The sequence below is a fragment of the Delphinus delphis genome, chromosome 6, assembly GCF_949987515.2.
Source record: "Delphinus delphis chromosome 6, mDelDel1.2, whole genome shotgun sequence".
NCBI lineage: Eukaryota > Metazoa > Chordata > Mammalia > Artiodactyla > Delphinidae > Delphinus > Delphinus delphis.
In genome coordinates, this window is record NC_082688.1 from 87,264,408 (window position 1) to 87,285,522 (window position 21,115).

The following is a 21,115-nucleotide window of genomic DNA, read 5'->3' on the forward strand; positions in this document are numbered from 1 at the left end:
TATGGAATCTAAAAAAAAATGGTCGTGAAGAACCTAGGGGCAAGATGGGAGTAAAGATGCAGACCTACTTGAGAATGAACTTGAGGACACAGAGAGGGGGAAGGGTAAGCTGGGACAAAGTGAGAGAGTGTCATGGACATATATACACTACCAAATGTAAAATAGATAGCTAGTGGGAAGCAGCCGCATAGCACAGGGAGATAAGCTCAGTGCTTTGTGAACACCTAGAGGGGTCGGATAGGGAGGGTGGGAGGGAGGGAGATGCAAGAGGGAAGAGATATGGAGATATATGTATAACTGATTCACTTTGTTATAAAGCAGAAACTAACACACCATTGTAAAGCAATTATACTCCAATAAAGTTGTTAAATTAAAAAAAAAAAAAGGGCGAACAATCTGAGTATATATTTCTCCAAAGAAAGTGAAGGGTCAGTAAGGACTTAAAAAGATTCTCAACATCATTAGCCACCAAGGAAATGAAAATCAAAACCACAGTGAGCTATCACTTCATATCCACTAGGATGGCTATAATTTAAAAGATAGACAATAACAAGTGCTGGTGAGGATGTCGAGGAATTGGAACCCTCATACACTGCTGGTGGTAATGTAAAAATGGTATCACCACTTTGGAAAACAGTGTGGCAGTTCCTCAAAAGGTCAAACATAGAGTCACCACACCACCCAGCAATTCCACTCCTAGGTATATACCCAAGAGAAATGAAAATATATGTCCACACAAAAATTTGTAAGCAAGTGTTCATAGTAGCATTATTTATAATAGCTAAAACGTAGAAATAACCTAAATGTCCATCAACTGATCAACTGACAAAATGTGATATTATTCATACAATAGAATATTATTCAGCATTAAAAAGTAATGAAGTACTGATATCTGCTACAACATGGATAAACCTTGAAAACATTATGCTAAGTGAAAGAAGCCAATAAAAAACCCCACAAATTATATGACTCCAGTTATACTAAAAGTCCAAAATAGGCAAATCCATAGAGACAGAAAGTGGATTAGTGGTTGCGTGGGGCTGGGGAGGGGGCATGTGGAATGGGGAGTGACTGCTGATGGGCATGGCGTTCCTATGTGGGGTGATGAAATGTAAAACAATTGTTCTAAAATTAACTGTGCCAATGGCTGCACAAATTTTTGAATATACTAAAAACAATCAAAGTGTATGCTTTAAATGGGTGAATTGTATAGTATGTGAATTAGTAAAGCCATTATAAAAATACTCAAAACATCAACATCAACAACTGTAAAAAAGATGCATATAAAGGATGTATACTGGTGGGGCTTCCCTGGTGGTGCAGTGGTTGAGAGTCTGCCTGCCGATGCAGGGGACACGGGTTCATGCCCCGGTCCAGGAAGATCCCACATGCCGCAACGGGAGAGGCCACAGCAGTGAGAAGCCTGCATACTGCAAAAAAAAAAAAAAAAAAAAAAGGATGCATATAGGTGTAAGTTATTTTTAAGATTTTAAAAGTAAGAAAATACCTAAATGCAAAGCAAAAAAAAAAGATGGTAAAATAAACGATGTTGAGTCATTTAAGTAACCATTGTAAATCATTTTCTGAATACTGATTAACACAAAGAAATCTCATGCTATAATCTTAAGGGGAGAGGCAGAATATAAAATCTGCACTTAGACACACACACAGAGAAAATTTATAAAAGAAAATCCATAATCAATGAAGAATGGCTAATATTGGGTGGTGGGATAAATGGTGGTTTTTATTTTCTTCTCTTTCTTCTATAGTTTCTATATTTCCTATACTACATGTATTTTATAATCAGGAAAATTATTTTTTAAGGATTGAGAAAGAAAGTTTATTTGCAAAACTTACTTGAGATGCATAGACTATAAGAGCTGAATTGAAAATTATAGATCATGTGATAAAAACTTCTAACTTTACTGCTGAGGTAATTTTACTGAAGAGGCTAAGTGCCTTGGCCCATTGTCAGCCATCTTGTCAGAGTGTGTGAAACTGAAACAGTTTCTCTCCTCTTCTCTCCTCTTCTTTCTCTCTCGATGATGCCGTACACAGATACACAAACACACACACTCACAAAAGTAGCTCAAAAAAAGAAAGAATTGAAGGCTGGACCTTGAGGGCATTATGCTAAGATAAACAAGTCAGACAGAAAAGACAAATACAGTATGATCTCCTGTATATGTGGAATCTTTTTTAAAAACCCAAATTCATAGATACAGAGAGCAGATTGACGGTTAGCAGAGGCATGGTGTGGGGTGGGGGGGGTGAGGGTGGTCAAAAGGTTATGAAATAAGCAAGTCCTGGCGATATAATGTGCAGCATGGTGACTAAAGGTAACAATACTGTGTTGTATGTTTGAAAGGGGTTAAGAGAGTAGACCTTAAAAGTTCTCATCACAAGAAAAAACTTTTGTAAACTTGTGATGATGGATGTTAACTAAACTTATTGTGCTGATCATTTTATATACATGTATCGAATTATGTTGTACACTTGAAACTAATATTGTGTTATATGTCAAGTATACCTTAATTTAAAAAAAAAAAGAAGTAAAAATAATTTGAGAGATTTCTTTCCCCAAATTGAATTCTGTTCTAAACTCCTATAGGTTTATATATAAAAAAAAACCCAACAATCTCTGTCCTAGACCATTAGAGGGCAGTCACAAGTTAAAACAGACTGCACCCTAAGCACAGTGGATAAACTACAATGAGAATAATTATCTTTTTTGGCATCGGAAGCAGACAAACATGATTAAAATCATGCTGACCTTGGGATGACCGTCTTCAGCTTTCTCTGGCAAGCTCTGGCTAAAAAAGTCTTTTTGAAGTGGGGCGTTCTGGTTCCCATCCCACAAGAACAAGAAATGGATGGTGCCTCAGGGAACTGCCCCAGCAACAGCTCCCAACTTTTCCAGAGCAGCAGCCCATAATCACCTCATTTTCCTGCTCCAAGTGTTGTCAGAGGGATTCTTCCGCCTTTGGCATCCAGGGAGGTAATACAGATGGAAGGCTGGAAGAATGACCAGCTGCTGATGCCGTTCCTCGGGCTCCCAAGACCTCCAAACAAAAAGAAGAGAATCAGGCAAGAAAGAAGAGCTCAGTACTCCTCAGCAGAAACAAAAGTTCTGTGAAGTTTGGCAAGTCTCGCTGTTCCCAAATGATTCCCAGGTGATGGTGAATTTGGAAAATGGTCAGTGTTGAAATCGAGACACGTGGGCCTGGTTGCAAAGCCCAATTCCTCCCCTCTCTCCAGGACATGTGAAAGTGAAAAATACAAAGTTGGGGGCAATAGTGTTCACCCCTTGCCCTTACTCCCAATTAAAGAACCTTATCCAGACAGTTAGGGCTATACTATAGTGCTTTAGCCTACAGATGCTGGAAGAGGACGCACGTTCATATCCCAGCTCTGTCACTCACTGGTCAGGTGAATCGGTATGAGTTACTCAACTTTTCTGTGCCTCAGTTTCCTCATCTGTAAAATGAAGGCAATAATAATATGATTTCCTACCTACTTCCTAAGTTATTATATAGGAAGGATTTACATAGTCCCTGACACATTATTAGTACTCAACAAATGTTAGTTATTATCTAGTGCTAGTGGTGATGGGAATAAAGATCTTAAAATACAGAATTTTTCTACCCTCATTTCATCCAGTCCAACATCTTAGGGCTTTTCCTATGAGGAAATGCTCTCTTAAAGACCCTCAAAAAGCTTGTTAGATAATCAATCATTCAAATCTACCCAGAATTAATACATTGGAAAAACCCCTATATCACACAACTAAAAATTTATCTCTAACATCTGCCCCAGGTTTTATTAGCTGAACTGCATTCCTTTTCTCACCTAAGCTGTTGGTTGTAGAAGTTCTTCCCCAAAGGCCAATTTACCAGAGTTTGAAGTAAAGGTTTTGAAACACAGTATCTACACTTTTATGAGTTGCTCCATCAGTAGTTGAAATGCCAAGTAACTCTCCATAATTGATATAGGCCAGGACAAACAAGAATTAATTAGTGTGGCTCGTTGTATTTTCCAGAGATGGTCACAACAATATTTCCTATTACGTGTGATACTTCTCCCATCAAGAGGTGGCATTTGTGTTCCCTCCCATTGAATCTGGGAGGGCTTTCAAATGATGCCATGTGACTTCCAAGGTTAAGTCATATAAACAGTATGGCTTCCTCCTAGTTTTCTTTGGGATGCTCATTCTTGGAACCCAGCCACCATGCTGTGAGGAAAACCAAGCTGTATTTAGAGAAGCCATGCGTAGGTTTCCATCCTGCAGCCCCATCTGGGGTCCCAGGCAGCAACTCCCATCCATTGCCAGACACGTAACTAAGCAACCCTTCAGATGATTCTAGCTCCGGAAGCTGAATCATTTCCAGTCATTGAGTCTTCCCAGCTGAGCCCCCAGATATCATGGAGCAAAACAAACCTTCCCACTGTGCCCTTTCTGACGCACAAAATCTGTAAGCACAAGAAAATTGTTGTCATTTTATGCTACTAAGTTGGGCATCACTTATTACACAGCAATAATAACTGGTACAGCCAGCAACCATGATTGTCTCACGTTTAAGTAGATTAGCCTTTAATGTCTGTAAAATACCCCCCACTTTGCTGATATCATAAATTCCACAATGAGATACTTACTCTTTGGGCTTAAAGTTTTACCCCTTTTGAAACATAGAGTGAAGTGTAGTAAGAAAGAAGCCCAATGTCCCAATCCAGGTGCTACCAACTATTAATGGTACGACTTGGACAAATCACCTAATATGTGGGGCTTATGTTGCATCCCTTTTCTCCAGATCCAGCCTCTACCCTTCCCCCTCCCCACCCCAAACTTGGTATCTCAGGAGATTAACCTTATGATTTACATCAGTGAGCTTCCAGTTGGATGTGACCAATGGGAGGCACCAGCAGGAGGCCCAGAAGACAGCAGGAGAATGAAGTTTGGGTATCATTCCAGTAAAGGTAAAACACCCCTGTTTTTCCACTCAACCCTCTGTCTACTCTCAAGTAATTCTGATCACCGACTATGCAGGGAGATTTTCCCACAGCAAGCAATTCTTGGACACCCACTGGATGTCCTACAATTCAACTCAATTCTGACACTATCTACCTGAAGAGTGCATCAGATCCCACAGGTTAAGGGCTCAGTCCCTCAAGACTGCTCCCACTTCATATGTCAATTGCAAGTCCAGGCTGTTATCTGGGCTTCTGACCAACTGGCTGTAAATCAGAAGTTCCCACAACCCCTCCTCAGGTTTGATCATTTGCTAGAATGGCTCACAGAACTGAGGAAACCAGTTTACTTACTAGATTTCCAGTTTATGTATAAAGGAATACAACTCAGGAACAGCCAGAAGAAAGAGCTGCATAGGTTAAAGTATGTGGGAAGGGGTGTAGAGCTTCCATGCCCTCTGTGGGCACAACACCTTCCCAGCACCTCCACACGTTCACTAACCCGGAAGTTCTCTAAACCCCATGGTTATAGTTCATATTTTATGGAGGCTTCACGAGAGGCATGATTGATTAACTCATTGGCCATTGGTGATTGAACTCAATCTCCACCCTTCTTCCCTCCCCAAAGGTTGAAGAGCGGGGCTAAAAGTTCCAGCTCTAATCACATGATTGGTTCCCCTGGCAACCAACTGTCATCTTTAGGGGCTTTCTAAAAGCCACCTCATTAACTTAAACTCAAGTGCAGTTGAAAGGGGCTCATTATGAACAACAATTGACACATTTGTTGCTCTTATCACTTAGGAAATTCCAAAGAATGGGAATGAAAATGAAATATATATTTCTCATTCTAAACCACAGTATCGCAATTTCCCTCTGCCTCTCTATAGAGTGGCCACCACCTGGCAGCATCTCTCAGCCAAAGATTGCAGTTCCTCTGAGGCAGTGCTTCTTACACAGTTAGTTCCCTTTCTCTCTCTCTCTCTCTCCTAGTATTTGGCCCTTGCCCAGCCCCTTCAGGCCTCTGGGTAGTAAAAGCGCCCCTCCAGCACTAGCTCTGATGACTTACCTGCACCCTTCCCACACATTTGCAATGAATTCCTCGAATTGCTCAAACATGTCTTTTGTTTCCTCTTGGGATACTGACTGATAAGGAGTTTTTGATTCTTCATTGTAAAATGGAGATTCCACCCATCCAGGCTGCTTCAGAGATCGAGCAAAATAATCAATGTGACAGACTATGTCAGGTCCAGGCTCAGTTACGTCCAGTCACAAAAAACAAAAACAAAACAAAAGCACACTGAGTATTTCAAACAGAGGGAATTTAAGAGAGGGAATTGGTAACACCAAAGTTGAAAGGCTGAAAGAGCAAAAAGAGGATACTAAGTAACCCAGATATCAGTAACTGCAGGGCTGGTGGAACAAAAAGGAGGAGGTGGTGCTTCTGGGAACTGGATGCTTAGAGGGGGACCCCTGCATGGTAATGCGCAGATACCTAAAGAGGGCTTTGTGGGGCTGGTGCTCAGATCCTTCCAGGCTGCCTCTTGATTGGTGCTGAGTCTGGCTAAAGCTGTTCTCTCTGCAGAGTGATGGCAACAGAAGTACAAACACGAAGAAATTTCCCTAGCCCCTTCTACCTCCTTTTACTCTCCCAAATTTGCCTCCCCTAGGCAGAATCTAACCCAAAGCCAGCTGGTGTGAGTGTCTTAGGACTCGAGTTTGAAGCTTCCCCAGACCATCACCATAGATCAGAGCATAAAAGGTGGAGCTTAGGACTGAAAGACACCAGGTTAATAATCAGTACATAAAAGCGTCCTGTATTATAGTTGTTACTGTTACCCATAACTGAGAAAATATAAGTAGATATCTATACTTTAAAATGGACAAATTTTCCCAGTCTTTTCCTCAGAGAAGGTCTAATAAGAGTTATGATATTATAGTCCACTTTCTAAGCTTACCAAGGTTTTAAATGTTCTATCCTCTGCTTTCCTCCAGAACATAAAAATGTCCCATAAATTCCAACCAAATATACCAGAATCCTTTTTTTTTTTTTTTTTTTGCAGTACGCGGGCCTCTCACTGCTGTGGCCTCTCCCGCTGCGGAGCACAGGCTCCGGACGCGCAGGCCCAGCGGCCATGGCCCACGGGCCCAGCCGCTCTGCGGCATGTGGGATCTTCCCGGACCGGGGCACGAACCCACGTCACCTGCATCGGCAGGCGGACTGTCAACCACTGCGCCACCAGGGAAGCCCCCAGAACCCTTTTAAAACTAGAGCAGCAGCACATAATCTTTGCTGCTAAATGCAATCTAAATGCAAACGACCTTCTCAGAAAAGATAAGTGCCACGAAGCATTGGCAGTGCCTAGAACATGATGATGTCTTGGGGAAGCACTCTTGACCAATGCCAGACAATGCAGGGTCACCAGCTGGCATGATCCTCCCCCAACTCCCTCAAGAGTTGAAGGACAATAGTTCCCTAACACACCACCTCATATGCATTAACAATTAAAGCCCTCAGTCCAGCAACCCAAGGGCTGGAGGCCTGTAAAAACTCATTTCTACAGATACCAACTCCTGTATTAGAGCAATGGTTTTTTAAACTACTTTTAGCAACATATTTTCTGTTTTTATTTTTATAAACACAGTCTTCCATAGAACCCCAAATAAAATTGAAATAGAAAAATCTGGTGCTGCATTAGCTGAAATGAGGGGTCCCCAGAAACTGTCCTGATGTAGCTGTTGCCCCCACCCCTTCTCCTAGACAGTTTCCTGGGTCTCTGAGGAAGCCAGTTTGAGAACCAGTGAGTGCCCTAGGACTACAGCAGTCTTGATAAAGTTTAGTAATTTCAAACATTCTTTAATATAGCTATAAAAGTAGATTACTAGGTACAATTGTTCCCAATATTCAAAGAATCAGAGGCTTTCTTCTCACCACATTATATTATAATCCCATACAGAAAATTTTCCAGTTTTACCTATAGACACCCTCACCTTCTCTAACTATTAAAACCCCATTGCACAACACATGTTTTTACATCACAGCTCTCCCAAAGATCTCCAGACTTGAGTAAAATTGCAAAACAAAGTTGAATTTTAAGTACTGGGTCTGTGACATGGGCCCTCCAGCTTCAGGGAGGTGACAGGTACTGGTCTGTTCCTGGGTCCTCTGTGGCCAGTGCAGAACTTGGTGAAGAAAGCAATGCTGGGTGGCACATCAGCCCACCAGGACTATGTGATGTTGGCGTTCTGCTTGAGGTAGTCCATGTAGCGAGTCAGGAGCATCTTCTGAAACACACTGCTGTAGAAGGCCCATGACGGGATCAGGCTCAGAATGCTTGCCTTTAAGAGACAAAAACATAAGTGTCTGGGAGAAAAGAAGAGCAAGGAAGTTGCAAGAAAACATCTCAATTTATATTCATCATCTTGAAAAATGTATATCTGATGACTGAAGTTAAGTCCCAAATCTTTTAAGTAGTTGTTAAGATAAATAGAGTTAACACTGTTGTATGTTATATATGAAAGTTGTTAAGAGAGTAAATCCTACGAGGTCTTATCAAACGAAAAAAATTTTTTTATTTCCTTAATTTTGTAACCATATGAGATGATGAATGTTCACTGAACTTACTGTGGTAATCGTTTCATGTAAATCAAATCATTTTGTTGTACACCTTCAACTTATAGAAGGCTGTATGTCAATTATATCTCAATAAAACTGGAAGAAAAAAATTCTTTTAAAGAGCTAATGAATGGAAATGAGTCATAGCAAGGTGTAAATTATTATCATGGAGTATTTGCTTTGAAAAGGGGGGGAAGCCTCAAGTTGAGGCACAAATGCCTAATGCTTTTCAGGCAAGAGGCACAGGCCTTGGAAGGTTCTTGCCCTCAAGTTACACTTGTGTCCTATAAGGCAGGTCCAGGCCCCCAGAAGTAATCATTTTGTCCACAGTGTGATTCGGTTAATCCAACATTCCTCAGTCTACCTACAAAACAACAGAAGTTCAACTAGAGGAAAACTTGAGCCTTGTAGGCAGCTTGAACCTTCAGATTTTTGCAGTCCTCTGAGGTATCCCAAAGCAGGAAACTAAAGGTGGTTCCTGGGAACCAGAGTAGAGCTCTTCCTCCACTGGCCAAGTCTATGAATCAATGCAACATCTTCTTCAGGAACTTCATTTTTCTCCCAGACAGAGCTTTTTTTATTTCGCAGCAAAATCAAGCCCTTCCATTAGCTTTGTCTTGAACTAAATGTTTGGGCTTACTGAAGTCAGCCATAAATAAAATAAACTGAAATCCCAGGTCCCCAGAAAATGTTCTAAAAGGCCCCCTCTCCCATCCCCATCTTTATCTACCTTCTTCCAACCTGGAGACGCCATGTAGAAGGAAACAGAAAAGGTTTGGCATCAGGCAAAAATGGACTTAAACCCTTGCATCACTTTTACCAGCCAGGTGGTCTTGGGCCATCTGATCCATCTAAGCTTCATCTGATCTGATCCAGCTCTGAGCTTTGGTTTCCTCAATGTAAAAGGGGAGCCAAATGTCCTGTCTCACAAGATGTTTAGGAGAATTAAATGAGGTAACTATGAAGCCCCAAGTTCCACACGGATTCTTAGGTAGAGGCTCCAGTCTCACCTCAACTGCTGCCCCAAAACTCCTTGAGGGTAGAGAGCATCCTGTCTTTGCCTCACCTCTTTGAAATAGAAGACTTGCTTGTTTACTGGTTGATTCCACTTGATTACCCATAACTTTAGATTCCACGATCTTTCTAAACCCTGGCACATTCAAAATTGGTTTTAATGATTGATGTGTTTTCCTTTGTTTTCTCTTTTGCTTCACCAGGCACAAAGACTTTTTCCTACTGTTTTTGGCATCTGTTTACCAGTAGAGATTAGAATTTGTTACATAAGAAATCAAAGAGAAAAGTAAAAAAAAAAAAAAAAATTCAACTTTTGACATCTAGAATTGGATTACAGTATGTATGTAGCAAGACAATTGTCTTGCAAGCCATGCTATTGTCTCCAGAAAACATTTTCTAAATATTAATGGATTCCATTTAAAACATCAATATCCTGGAGGACTAAAAGTATAGAGTTCTGCTAAGGGGAGAAGAGGATGTCTTATCCACTGGAACTACCTAAATCCCTCTGAGATGAACAGGATGTGACCCTGGGAAAGCATACAAAAGCCTGTACTTTTTCTGCCCTGGAGATGGTGGGAGGTACAAGAGAGAAAGAGGAAGACGTGGCCAGATGTGTGTCCTCTGATATGTGTGTCCTCTGAGCTTACGCTGGAGGGCTGGGGGCCTGGGGTGAAGGATAGGAAAGTGTGATAAATAAGTAATGGTAGCAAAGGAGGGTTTACTGCCTCCACTCTTCTGGAGTGCAGCCACAGAATATTATCTCAGCGTGGCGAGGTAAGTGCTGAGACTTGCTTTTCCAGCATCCCTCAGGTTCAAATTGGTGCTGATGCAAAGTAGAGAGCCAGAGGGCCTCTGCGAACCAAAGCTGCAGATGGACAGCTGGCCTCTGGCTGGATGAGTGGCTAGCAGAGATTCAGGCATGTTCAGCCATCAGTAGCTGGCGAATGCATTGGCCTAGCCAAAAGGACAGAAGGAGTTATCCCCACACCCCCCACAGACATAAACCAGCAAGGTGAGCAACCATCAGATAGATGAGGGACACCAGCCACACACACTTAAGGACCAGCAGGAATTCACAGGGACTCTTTCCCCAGTGTCATTTTAGTGAGAGAGGCCAGAAGAAGGGACACTCAGGCAAGACCGAACATTTTTCTCTAAATAATGGACAGCCTATTTCCTAAATGGACAGTTTAGATTATGAGATCAAACTAAGTTTAAACTCATTAGACATTCCACTAATTTGTTTTCGTGCCATGCAGCAAGTAGTGGTCTGAAGAAAAACCAGATCGACAATAGGCAAAATAAAGATCTTATATTCTTTCTGCTTGTCTACTTTGCACTGTGCGTTCAAACGGCGATTCTGCACGTTGTTGAGATTCTACAGTAAAAGTAGCAAGTAATCAGCTAAGACAATTCAGTATCTCTTGCCGGAGTCTCAGTACTGAGTCCCAGGAGACAGCTGAATGCTTTGGGAGAATTTAGTGCATTGACCCATGAATCTCTCTAGCATCAGAAAGAGAAAGAGAGAAATAAAGAAGCCTAATTCCCAAGGTAAAAAAACGTATGAGGCAGAGGAGCAAGTTGACATATGAAGGGAAAGTAAAGATCTGTCTAAAATTCTTTGGTGATGATGGAAACAGAACTACCCTGACACTGTTTGTCTGTTTTCAGTATTAGTGTGAAACTCAAGTCTACCTTTGTTTCCTGTTTGTGTTTTTTCCTAAAAGCAGCCCAGGGATGGTAAGAACTCCTCATGCCATATACTTCAGACTTTATTTCCATGTTTGATGAAGTCCGTGGTGTACGGGAACCAGCTTGTACTTTCTCATGAGAGCCAATTGTGAACCCTCCTCCTGAATTCATGTGCAGTGCCAACACACTGGTAACTTAACATCAGTCATGGAAATCAGCAAACGCTACAAATCAAGGTGTTTTGTTTTATTTTGGGGTTTTTCCTGGAGAGTTAAACATTTCCTGGCACAGAGGGCCAAGGACATCGACAGCCCCTACAGGGAAGCACCCCGTGTTTTGGCCTGACCTTCACAAAGCTCTGGGAGCCGCCTTACTTTCTGAGGGCAGAGGTGAGGCGGCCAAGGGTGAGATTTGCCAACTTCAGAGTTATCTCTAGGCTGGGCACCCAGCGCTTCAGCTTCTCCTTCCCCTTGCTAGATACACCTTTTCACAGGCTGGACTACCCTCAGCAGTATACCTCTGGCATCAATATCCTTGCGTGACAGAGAACGGCTGAACGCTCCAACAGCAAGGGAGAGCTGGCTAAGCCCTGCTAGGGCCCCCTGCTTGTCTGTCCTCCCTTGCTTCAAGAAAGGAGAAGTTATCAATTACCAAGATTTCATGGGCGAGGCAGCCACAGGTTTCGTCTCCAATCGTGACATAATTCAGTGATTCTTTAACAAACTCATCAGCAGTCTTGGTTATCATGTTGGTATTTAGATACTTTGTCATCGGGGTTGAAACAGCATACGGGGTGAGCACCTACAATGGGAAATAAAGACCGTAACACAGGAGCAATCTGCCCAGCCCTGAGAAACTAATACCCATTTTACCATCCCTTCATGTTCCAACTCTGTTCTCCCCCTAAAAAGTCTCAGGATACTATACGATAATAGAACAGTTAAAGGTATAGAACGAGCACAGAGCTGGGAATCAGAAAGGTCAGTTTCTGGCTTAACGTGGCAACTAACTCAAGATGAGGCCTTAGCCACACAACACCAAGTGGTTCAAATGCACACAGGGTGAATGAGGAGCTCTGTCTTACAGCACGGTTCCCCAACTTAGAAAGTGAAAATGCAGGACACCCAGTTATATTTGAAGACAAACAATGGAAAAATTTTTCAGTTTAATTATATCCCAAGTATTGCATGGGACACACGTATTCTCAAAAGATTATTTGTTATCTGAAATTCAAATTTAACTGGATGTCCTGTGTTTTACCTGGCAACCTTATCACAGAAATTTATTTCTAACACATATAACCAAATTGGAGCACTTTCAAGTATTTTAGATTCCCACTTTCACACTTCGGTTAGGAGCCAGGAGTGGCACATACCTCATAATCTTTCCTGTCATGGTAAGACAAATAAACAACAGCACACTGTACCCTGAAAACCCAATACCATGTTTCCACTGGTGGTCTCACCACCTTGTGGCCTGGCATGAGGTTTCATAATGGGGTTTCTTACTTTATTCCCAGACACAGAGACCTTGGCATCTTTAGGGGAAAAAAAAAAAAATCCATGCTTGTTTTCTTTTTCTTCACATCACCTTTGAAATTTTTGTCACATCACATTTTTTTCCTCATCATACTTGAAATTATGTTGTTTCATAATTTAATCCAATGTATGTCAGTCAATTCAATTCAATTGGTTCTCATGGAAATGAATGCAGTTATTAATTTGCATAACACTTTTCTTCCAAAGAGCTCAAAGTGTATTCTTAGAAAAATATAAGAAGCTTGTATTTTCAAACCCAGTTTTCAGATAGGGAAATAATAAAAAGTGTTTCCATTCTTACAGTGAGTTTTGGTTGACAAAACACCTTTATGTATAAAACAAGGGCTCAATAAATATTGGTTAAATTTGCATACTTATTTATTCATTAGATCTTCACAGTAACCCAGAGAAGCAGCTATTATAAACCCCTTTTTACAAATGGGGAAACAAACTCAGAGTTTAAGCAAGCTGTCCAAAACACTCAGATGATAGATGGCAGCACTGGGATTTGAAAATCAAACCCAAGAGTACAGTCCATACTTCCTCAGGAATTTTACAAATATTTATTGAGCACCAATTACATGCGTGTTTGGAGAGACCAGATGGTTTTCAGAATGTCACAGTGTCTCTTCCAGGACTTGGAGCAGCTCTGAGGCTTCTGCATGAGGGAAGGGGCTCCCTCCCCCTTCCTCACCTCCTCCCACACCTTCTGCCCCACAGAACCCACTAACTTAGCAGCTACAGCATCTCTGGGCCCACAATTATCAAGATTGAGATGATGCTAAGACTTGATACTCAACACTAATATTTAGTGTTGTTCACCAAATATTTCTAGTTCTTCTTTCTTCCAGACGCATGATAGAATTGCACTTTCTGGGTCCCTGTGGTTGGGTGGGACCATGTGACCAGATCTGACCAATGAGTGTGAGCAAAAGTGACATGTGACTTTTTTTGGCTCTGTTAGGTCTTTGTTGCTGTGCACAGGCTTTCTCTAGTTGCAGCGAACAGGGGCTACTCTTCATTGCAGTGCACGGGCTTCTCATTGCAGTGGCTTCTCTTTGTTGTGGAGCACGGGCTCTAGGTGCATGGGCTTCAGTAGTTGCAGCATACAGGCTTCAGTAGTTGTGGCTCATGGGCTCTAAAGTACAGACTCAGTAGTTGTCAGAGCCTCTAATTATCAAAGCAAGTCTCTTGAACTCCTACCACTTTTTCTTTGACATGTCAACTGACAATATCCAAGATGGCGGCTGCTCCATCAGCCTGGGTCCCTGCGTCACTACAGTGAGCTAATTCCCTCTGACAGTTCACAGTGAATGTGTAGCATGAATGAGAAATCTATCTTTGTGGTTTTAAGCCAATGAGATTTTAGGGATTCTTTTTTACTGCAGAAAACTTAGCATATATAAGGTAGAGCTGTTGCAAAAGGAATCCGTCCTCAGCTGGGAGTTGGAGAACGGACAGAAGGGAAGAATCTCTTTTAGGTGAGACTTTAGTTCAGCAGGGCAGAGAATGGGACTGTAGTCTCTTGACAAGTCTGTTACAATCACTCACTACAACTGGGAAGATGATGTTATTTACAAAGCTCCTGCTATTAACTCTCATCTGCCTGTTGAATAAGCTTCATCCTATAGCTGGTTAATTTATACTGAGATACTCTCACCTGGGTATTTTAATTGAAAATCAGTATGTGCAGCAGTAATTTTAAAAATATAACCGAGTGTGCCTTTTTCATCCCTAATAGTATGTCATAGAACTTCTTCCCAAACAGTTAACCAAAAACCTCTGTAAACTGTTTATTCCAGGTTCCAGAAACCACTTAGAGTTAACTGTGTTGCTGAAGGAAGCACGTCATATTGCTCAGCCTACAGACAGCAGTGACAACCCAGCTTTGTTTACAGTTAGGACAAGGTCAACTCCATGACCACTCTGTCATTGTAGGGGAAATGGAGAGCAGAGCACCTCTTCCCCAAGTGCTCAAGAACCAGGGTGTGGAGACCTCTGTGTTCCATCACAGATGAACAGCCCCCAGGCGAAGCACCCTCTCCCCTCTTCCAACATTGACCAAGTGCTCAGGTTTCTTTTGTTCCTTCTCCACAATTCCTCCCACATGAGCCTGTCTCCTCTATCTAGGTCGGAGAGTAAAGGATGCTTAGACAAGAACGTACTTCTGTCCTGATGCAGCATTGGGTAGCAAGTGTTTCTGAGCACTCACTCATCCCACCCCATTTCCTTCTCCAGCACCCAGGGCATGGTGAGGGCAGCAGCAGGCAGAACCACGGTGGCTCCACTGCCACCTCTATGGTCATAGGAATTCACATGGTGTCATCCAGACCCCCTCTCCTGGTCACACATGCACAGCCTGTCCTGCAGGAAGCAGTGGCCCAGGCACCATGGGGATCCAGAGTTCCCATTCCCAAGGACTCAGAACTGTTGACCTTACCTGGATAATGATTCCTTTCTCTTTATATTCTGCTTGCAGTGCCTTGGAAAATGTGCACACAAAAGCCTGGAGCAAGAAGGAGAAACACCTAAGGACTTGATTCTCTGTCAGAGCCAATTCACTCAGATTTCAAAGGACACCACAGGGAGCTTATCTTCTTCACCTTAAAATGCAGCGGTTTGTCTTGATGGGAGTTAGAACTTCATTTCTTGGTCTGGGAAGAGCTCCCACAATGAGAAGGAACATAAGTTTTGTAATAAATACATACCTAGGGCCACTGCGTATAGATACCCTACCCGGGGGAAGCTCTGCCTTGTCTAGAGCGCAAACAGTTCCAAAGATTTGTTTTATGGCTAGGGCAAGAGGACACCTGATGAGTCCTCTGGGATGGAGGGAAACTACAATGTTACTTGCTGGCCAGAGGAGCGCAGGGCTCCCAGGCAAGGAAGTGAGTGGGAGCCGGAATTCCATGGGGGCTGCGCTTGCCCGGCTGTGCTGCTGCGAGACTTCATCAGCCCAGGGGCAGCATCTTTTTCTAATTTGCACCCAGATACTGGCTGACTCGCTCCTCCCTGTACCTAGAAGAGTGTCTCTAGGCAAATCAGTCCGTCACCTTGCCAGATGATCCAAAGGAAAATGCTAAATGGGAAAAACAAAAGGAAGAAGGAGAAGGAGGCTTGGACTACATCTGTCACTCACCTTGGAAGCCGAATATGTAGAGTACAGAGGCCAGGGAAAGAGGGCCGCCCCGGAAGATATGTTCAAGATGAGACCTTTCCGCCTAAAGGGCAAGAAACAAAGTTTCAACTGCTCTGCTGCCTGATGACACCTTGAGAAGGAAGAAAATAGAGGGGCTCATGGGAACGCTGGGAAACTTCCATCCTCTCTAGGTTTCCATGTGTGCTAAGTGTTCTGCTTCCAAGAACTGTGAGTGGAACTTCACCTCAGTCATGAACTACACCACACCGTGATGCCACTCGGCAGTCAGTGGACTTCAAGAGCTTGTGAATGGAAACAGGGGCTCTGCTACAGCAAAGGTCCACCACCAAAATGCAGAGAACCAACTCAGCTCAGACAAGACTCAAGGGGGAAGTGGTCCTTCTCTCTCAAATGTGACCACTTGAGCTCAAGGTCCCTTCTGACTCATAAAGATGACCCACAACAGGACAGATGTCATATGCAGAATCCTGTCTTGGGTGGAATTTGACAGTCCATCATCTGCTCACACAGGCACTCCTACACAAGTCTCTGGGGTTCTTACTTACCCTTTTGAAATTCAATATCCTTAATCCTTCCCAACTAGATGGATTCAATCCAGAAAAATTAAGAAACTGCAAATTGGAATACAAGGCCAAGCCCCTTCTTTCTCTAGGTAAGATAAAACTAGTGACCATTTGCTTTTAGTGAATACCACCTGAGAAAAACCAGCTCCCAAATGGGCATTGTAATAGGGTGATTTAAAACATGGAATAAATAGAGACACTGATGGGGTGGTGATTTTTACCCCAAAACTGGAGTATTCATTCTGACAAGAGCTGAAATGCATAATAACAAAGAGATGGTCTTGGTCTCAGGCCAACTTCTGAAGTTTCTTTTATACTCACTGTGAGTTAATTTTTCGAACACAATGTCTGCAGAAACTGCTGTTCTCTTCCTCCCTCCAGTATATGCTACATTTGACCTGCAAATATGCTTATCTGCTTGCAAAGCTGGCCTGGTCCAACCATAATCTCCATGTCTTTTCATCATAGTTTTATCATTTGTTAAAGCAGCAGCAGATGAACCCTATGCCCCTGGTCCCCAAGTCAGCTGATTGCCAGGCCAGGCAGACCATGGCTTTTCCAAGGAAAGACCTTACCTTGATTCCATGTGTTTCAGAATCAGCTGCGTCATCTATAAGAGAAGGGCAAAGTTAAGCCCTGACAGAGGAACTATGTAGCAATGTGCCGTGGGGACTTAGCAAGTAGGTGCTGGAGGAAACTGGAGAAACAGGTTCATCTTCTCAGATGGCCTTGAAAATCTGCTGACACTCATTGGAGGTAATTCTGACAACACTAGAGTCTGGCTGGAACCCATAAAAGGCAACTTAGACAAATGGCAAACAGTTCAGAGGCCTCTGGTTTCTCCTTCATAAAACTGAAGTCTTCCTGGAAAAATGAAGGGAGTGAAAAACTATGGAAATTGGCTTATGTCTGTGGGACCAACACAGGCTCCCCAGATACCCTTCATTCTGGGAGAGAGGCAAAAGTAGTTTGGCCATTACAAAACTCACACAGGAGTTAGAATTAGGGGACTGTCAGGAAACCTAACAAGTGTCCATGAGTGTCTCACATACAAGGTATGAGATGGAGAAGGACATCTCTTCAGTTCAACAGCAGCCTCATTGGCGGCCTGCAGGGGGTCTGTGAAGTAGCTCCCTAGACACAACATGTCTGCTGGTCTGTTGGAATTACAACAGCGTTGAAAACTCCCTTCCCCACCCCAACCTACTGTCCCTGGAAGCAGTCTTCCCTGCCAGTTCTGGAGCTTAAATATTTCATTAAGCAAGCTTTTCATGTCATAATTTTAAGGCACTCATTTTAAGAATTAAGAAAGAGGCAAACCCATGGACTGAAATGTTCTTGAAAGTACAATTGAGTGGAATCAGGCCCTGTCTTGGGAGCAGGTTTGAGACAGAGAACATCCAAACAGATGGGGAGAGGCAGAGAAATAGAGGACACTGGGGACCAGAAGACAAGTTTGCCTAATTTTTCATGCTGTCTGGGGCCCTGCATTTCCTAGGAAGGCCCCTAAGCTCATCCCTGGGAGCCTCCAGATAATGTTTTCACTGCTCTGGAGAAGCGGCAGGGGTGGGAGTGGTGAGGGCTTCCTAGACTGGACTGCCTTCTGAAACCCTGGATTTTGAGGGAGGTGAGAGAAGCATGAGGAGTAGATCATGTCAACACCCTTTCCTTGCTTCTCCCAACTTCATTAAGGATATAGTTGGAGCATTGTTGAACAGCATTTCTCAGTCTCCCAAAAGCCTGACTGGGTGAATGATCCCAATTAGAGATACAACACTGGACTTTGTGGGTCCCTGTCTCAAAGGTTCCAGTATTTAGTCTCTTATCCCATGTTCCCTTTGCCCTCAAACTCATTCTCCCATCTCTGCGCTTGATAGAGAACTCTAGTGTTTCCAGATGGTTCCTTTGGAATAATTAAGTGATACTAGTCATGCTTCCAACCAGCGTGGCCAATTTGGGCATTGCATACTTAGAAGCTAAACTTCAATTTGTTTTCTTTGTTACTTAAGGAAGTTAGTGTCTACCAAGATATAAAATAATTTTTTTGAAAATCAAAGCATTTCTCTGCTAAAAGAGTCAGAGGGTTGTCAAATACATTTGGGAAACCCTGTGATCAAATGAACCAAGACTGAAAGATCAATGTATCCATTAATGTGAAAGATTTTAGTGGTAAGGCTGCAGACGACAGTGGAACGTATAAAACCTTCAATTACATCAGCTGGGGATTTTAAAAAGCCATTGATTGCTCAGCATAAAAAGAATGTATGTACCAATAAAAACTGAGCAGGAAACTATAAAATACCAGTATACTTACAAAAACAAAAAGAACAACCAATGGTGAAAATAATTTTTGTCAGCTCAACTCTAGCCACATGAAAAACATTTTTTTTTGGTCTGTTCAGCATCCATCCCCTCTTTTGATGTTGATAGGAACCTATTTTCCTCTGGGAAACCAGTTCTCCCCATCAGTCCATGCTGTGAAGACGAGATAGCCTCCCGCTGCTCCCCAATAAGGGTCCCGGTTCCATGAAATCAGTCATACCTGAGTCATTGCTGAAGTTCCATTGGACCATCCAGAGTGATTATGAGGGCTGCCAGGCACAGCTGTGAACTTTGTGTACCGAGCAACGTGCCCAGCTGTGGGGGTGAGTGTGCGCTGAAAGCCCAAGGTTCACTCACAAGCCATTTAGAGGACTCTCATCATCCAGAGGGAAGGGAAATATTGTGTTCACACAAAAGCATCATCTACTCACCACGCATGGGGCTATGTCCACTCTTAAGCAGCACCTTTCTCCAAATTGTCTGCACAGACAATTTGTCTCCCTTTTTCTTATTCACACAAAGACACAGCATAGGATAGCTTTGTGGTACTCATGCCTATAAACGCGTATGCAGTTAATTCTAATAAAAGGACCTGAGTGCTGAATGGCACCTGACACATCAATTAGTTCAATACTCTTTTAATAGCAGATGAAGAATCTGAAGTTCAAAGGGGCTAAACAGCAGGCCCAATGCTGTCCAGTAACTGATCTGGGATCAGAATACATATGAACTTGAACTTCACTTCAACAAATAGTTTTTGAACAACAAGAGTCCATAAAATCCAAGCCACACCCTCCGTCCTTTTTCCACACTGAGTGAGCTTTCCTCCGTTTACAAAGACTCAAATCACAAGAAGATACTATTTTTTTTAAGTTGCTTTGGAATCCTGAATAAGTTTCATCATCATCAGGCCTGATATGTTCTGACATGTGACAAAACTGAATGCAGAAAAAGGATTCAGATACTAGGGAGAGCGAATCCACTGTATTTTCTTGATGAAAACAGACAAGACAATTAAAAGGCTACTACATGGTCTCTCATTTCAATTTTAAAGTACAGTTCAATTTTAAAGAATTCTGCATCTACAGGGAAGGGGCCAATTCTCCTGAGTTGCCAAATCCAACAGCCACTACATTTTAATGCACTGAGCACATACATTGATCACGTACCTTCACTACCGAGGTGATGTTACAGTGGACGAGGCTCTGTAATAAATAATCACAATCATGAATCAGCCAGATCATTTGAGAACTTCTCTTGAAAAGTGTTCAGGGCTAAACAACCATGAAGCGGGCAAAAGTGTGTGTCTGAGTGGTTGCCGCAGCCTGCAAATTAGGCTCCTAGTTGATATTCAGAATGCACTAGAACAGGGAAACATCTGACATCCAAACTATGATTCTATAAGAATGTGATCTTGAACAGAAGTCAATTAAGAGTTTCCGGGCTTCCCTGGTGGTGCAGTGGTTGAGAGTCCGCCTGCCGATGCAGGGGACACGGGTTCGTGCCCCGGTCCGGGAAGATCCCACATGCCGCGGAGCGGCTGGGCCTGTGAGCCATGGCCGCTGAGCCTGCCGTCCAGAGCCTGTGCTCCGCAACGGGAGAGGCCACAACAGTGAGAGGCCCGCGTACCGCAAAAACAAAAACAAAAACAATTAAGAGTTTCCTTGAAAATTTCAGCAGGAATACGGAAACAGTTTTTCAAAGGGAGATGGTTAATTTCCAGCTGAAGGAAGGGAGGTTAGTATATGTGATCTAGAAGACAATAGCATAGACATTAGAAAGGTGAATGGTTGTATAACACAAGGTATACAGGTACCCGGCTACAGAGGGCAGTTAAAGAAACTGCTAGAATCACCCAAGACAGACAGAGGAAAAGAGGGTCAGACACATAGACAAGTACAAATGCAGACGTAAATAAAGAGAAGCAAGAACGGAACCCGCTTAATGGAGAGACACCAACTTGTGCCAGAAACAGGGACCGTGGAGTTAGACGTGTGGCCGGTGAGGATGTTCAGCAGGGTCCAAGGAATCTGGCATTATTTGTCCACACAGTAGACGTGGGGCCTACACAGAACCTTAGGAATACTTGCGGGATCAGGGAATAGAAGCATGCTAGCCTGTTCAGAATTGCTATAACCCCACTACTTCAAAGGTCAGGGCCTGAGGAAGTGTCGAAATATAGTGCCTTCGAAGACTGTTAAACGCGTAGTAAATTTGCTCATGGCCAGCAAGGGCAGTCATGGGT

At 42.9% G+C, this 21,115-nt stretch overlaps 1 protein-coding gene across 1 annotated transcript in view; it reads right to left on the minus strand.

The window, feature by feature from the left end:
* Positions 1-7,888: 7,888 nt before the first annotated feature.
* HSD17B3 (hydroxysteroid 17-beta dehydrogenase 3) overlaps positions 7,889-21,115 on the minus strand; it is a 37,632-nt gene continuing 24,405 nt past the window's right edge. Inside the window, exons 6-11 of the mRNA XM_060013517.1 lie at positions 20,040-20,075; positions 17,124-17,158; positions 15,965-16,046; positions 15,266-15,331; positions 11,939-12,088; positions 7,889-8,301 (exon numbers count right to left, since the gene is read on the minus strand). Of these exons, the coding sequence (XP_059869500.1) occupies positions 8,191-8,301; positions 11,939-12,088; positions 15,266-15,331; positions 15,965-16,046; positions 17,124-17,158; positions 20,040-20,075 (480 nt within the window). The 3' untranslated portion in view covers positions 7,889-8,190. The remainder of the gene's footprint in view (positions 8,302-11,938; positions 12,089-15,265; positions 15,332-15,964; positions 16,047-17,123; positions 17,159-20,039; positions 20,076-21,115) is intronic.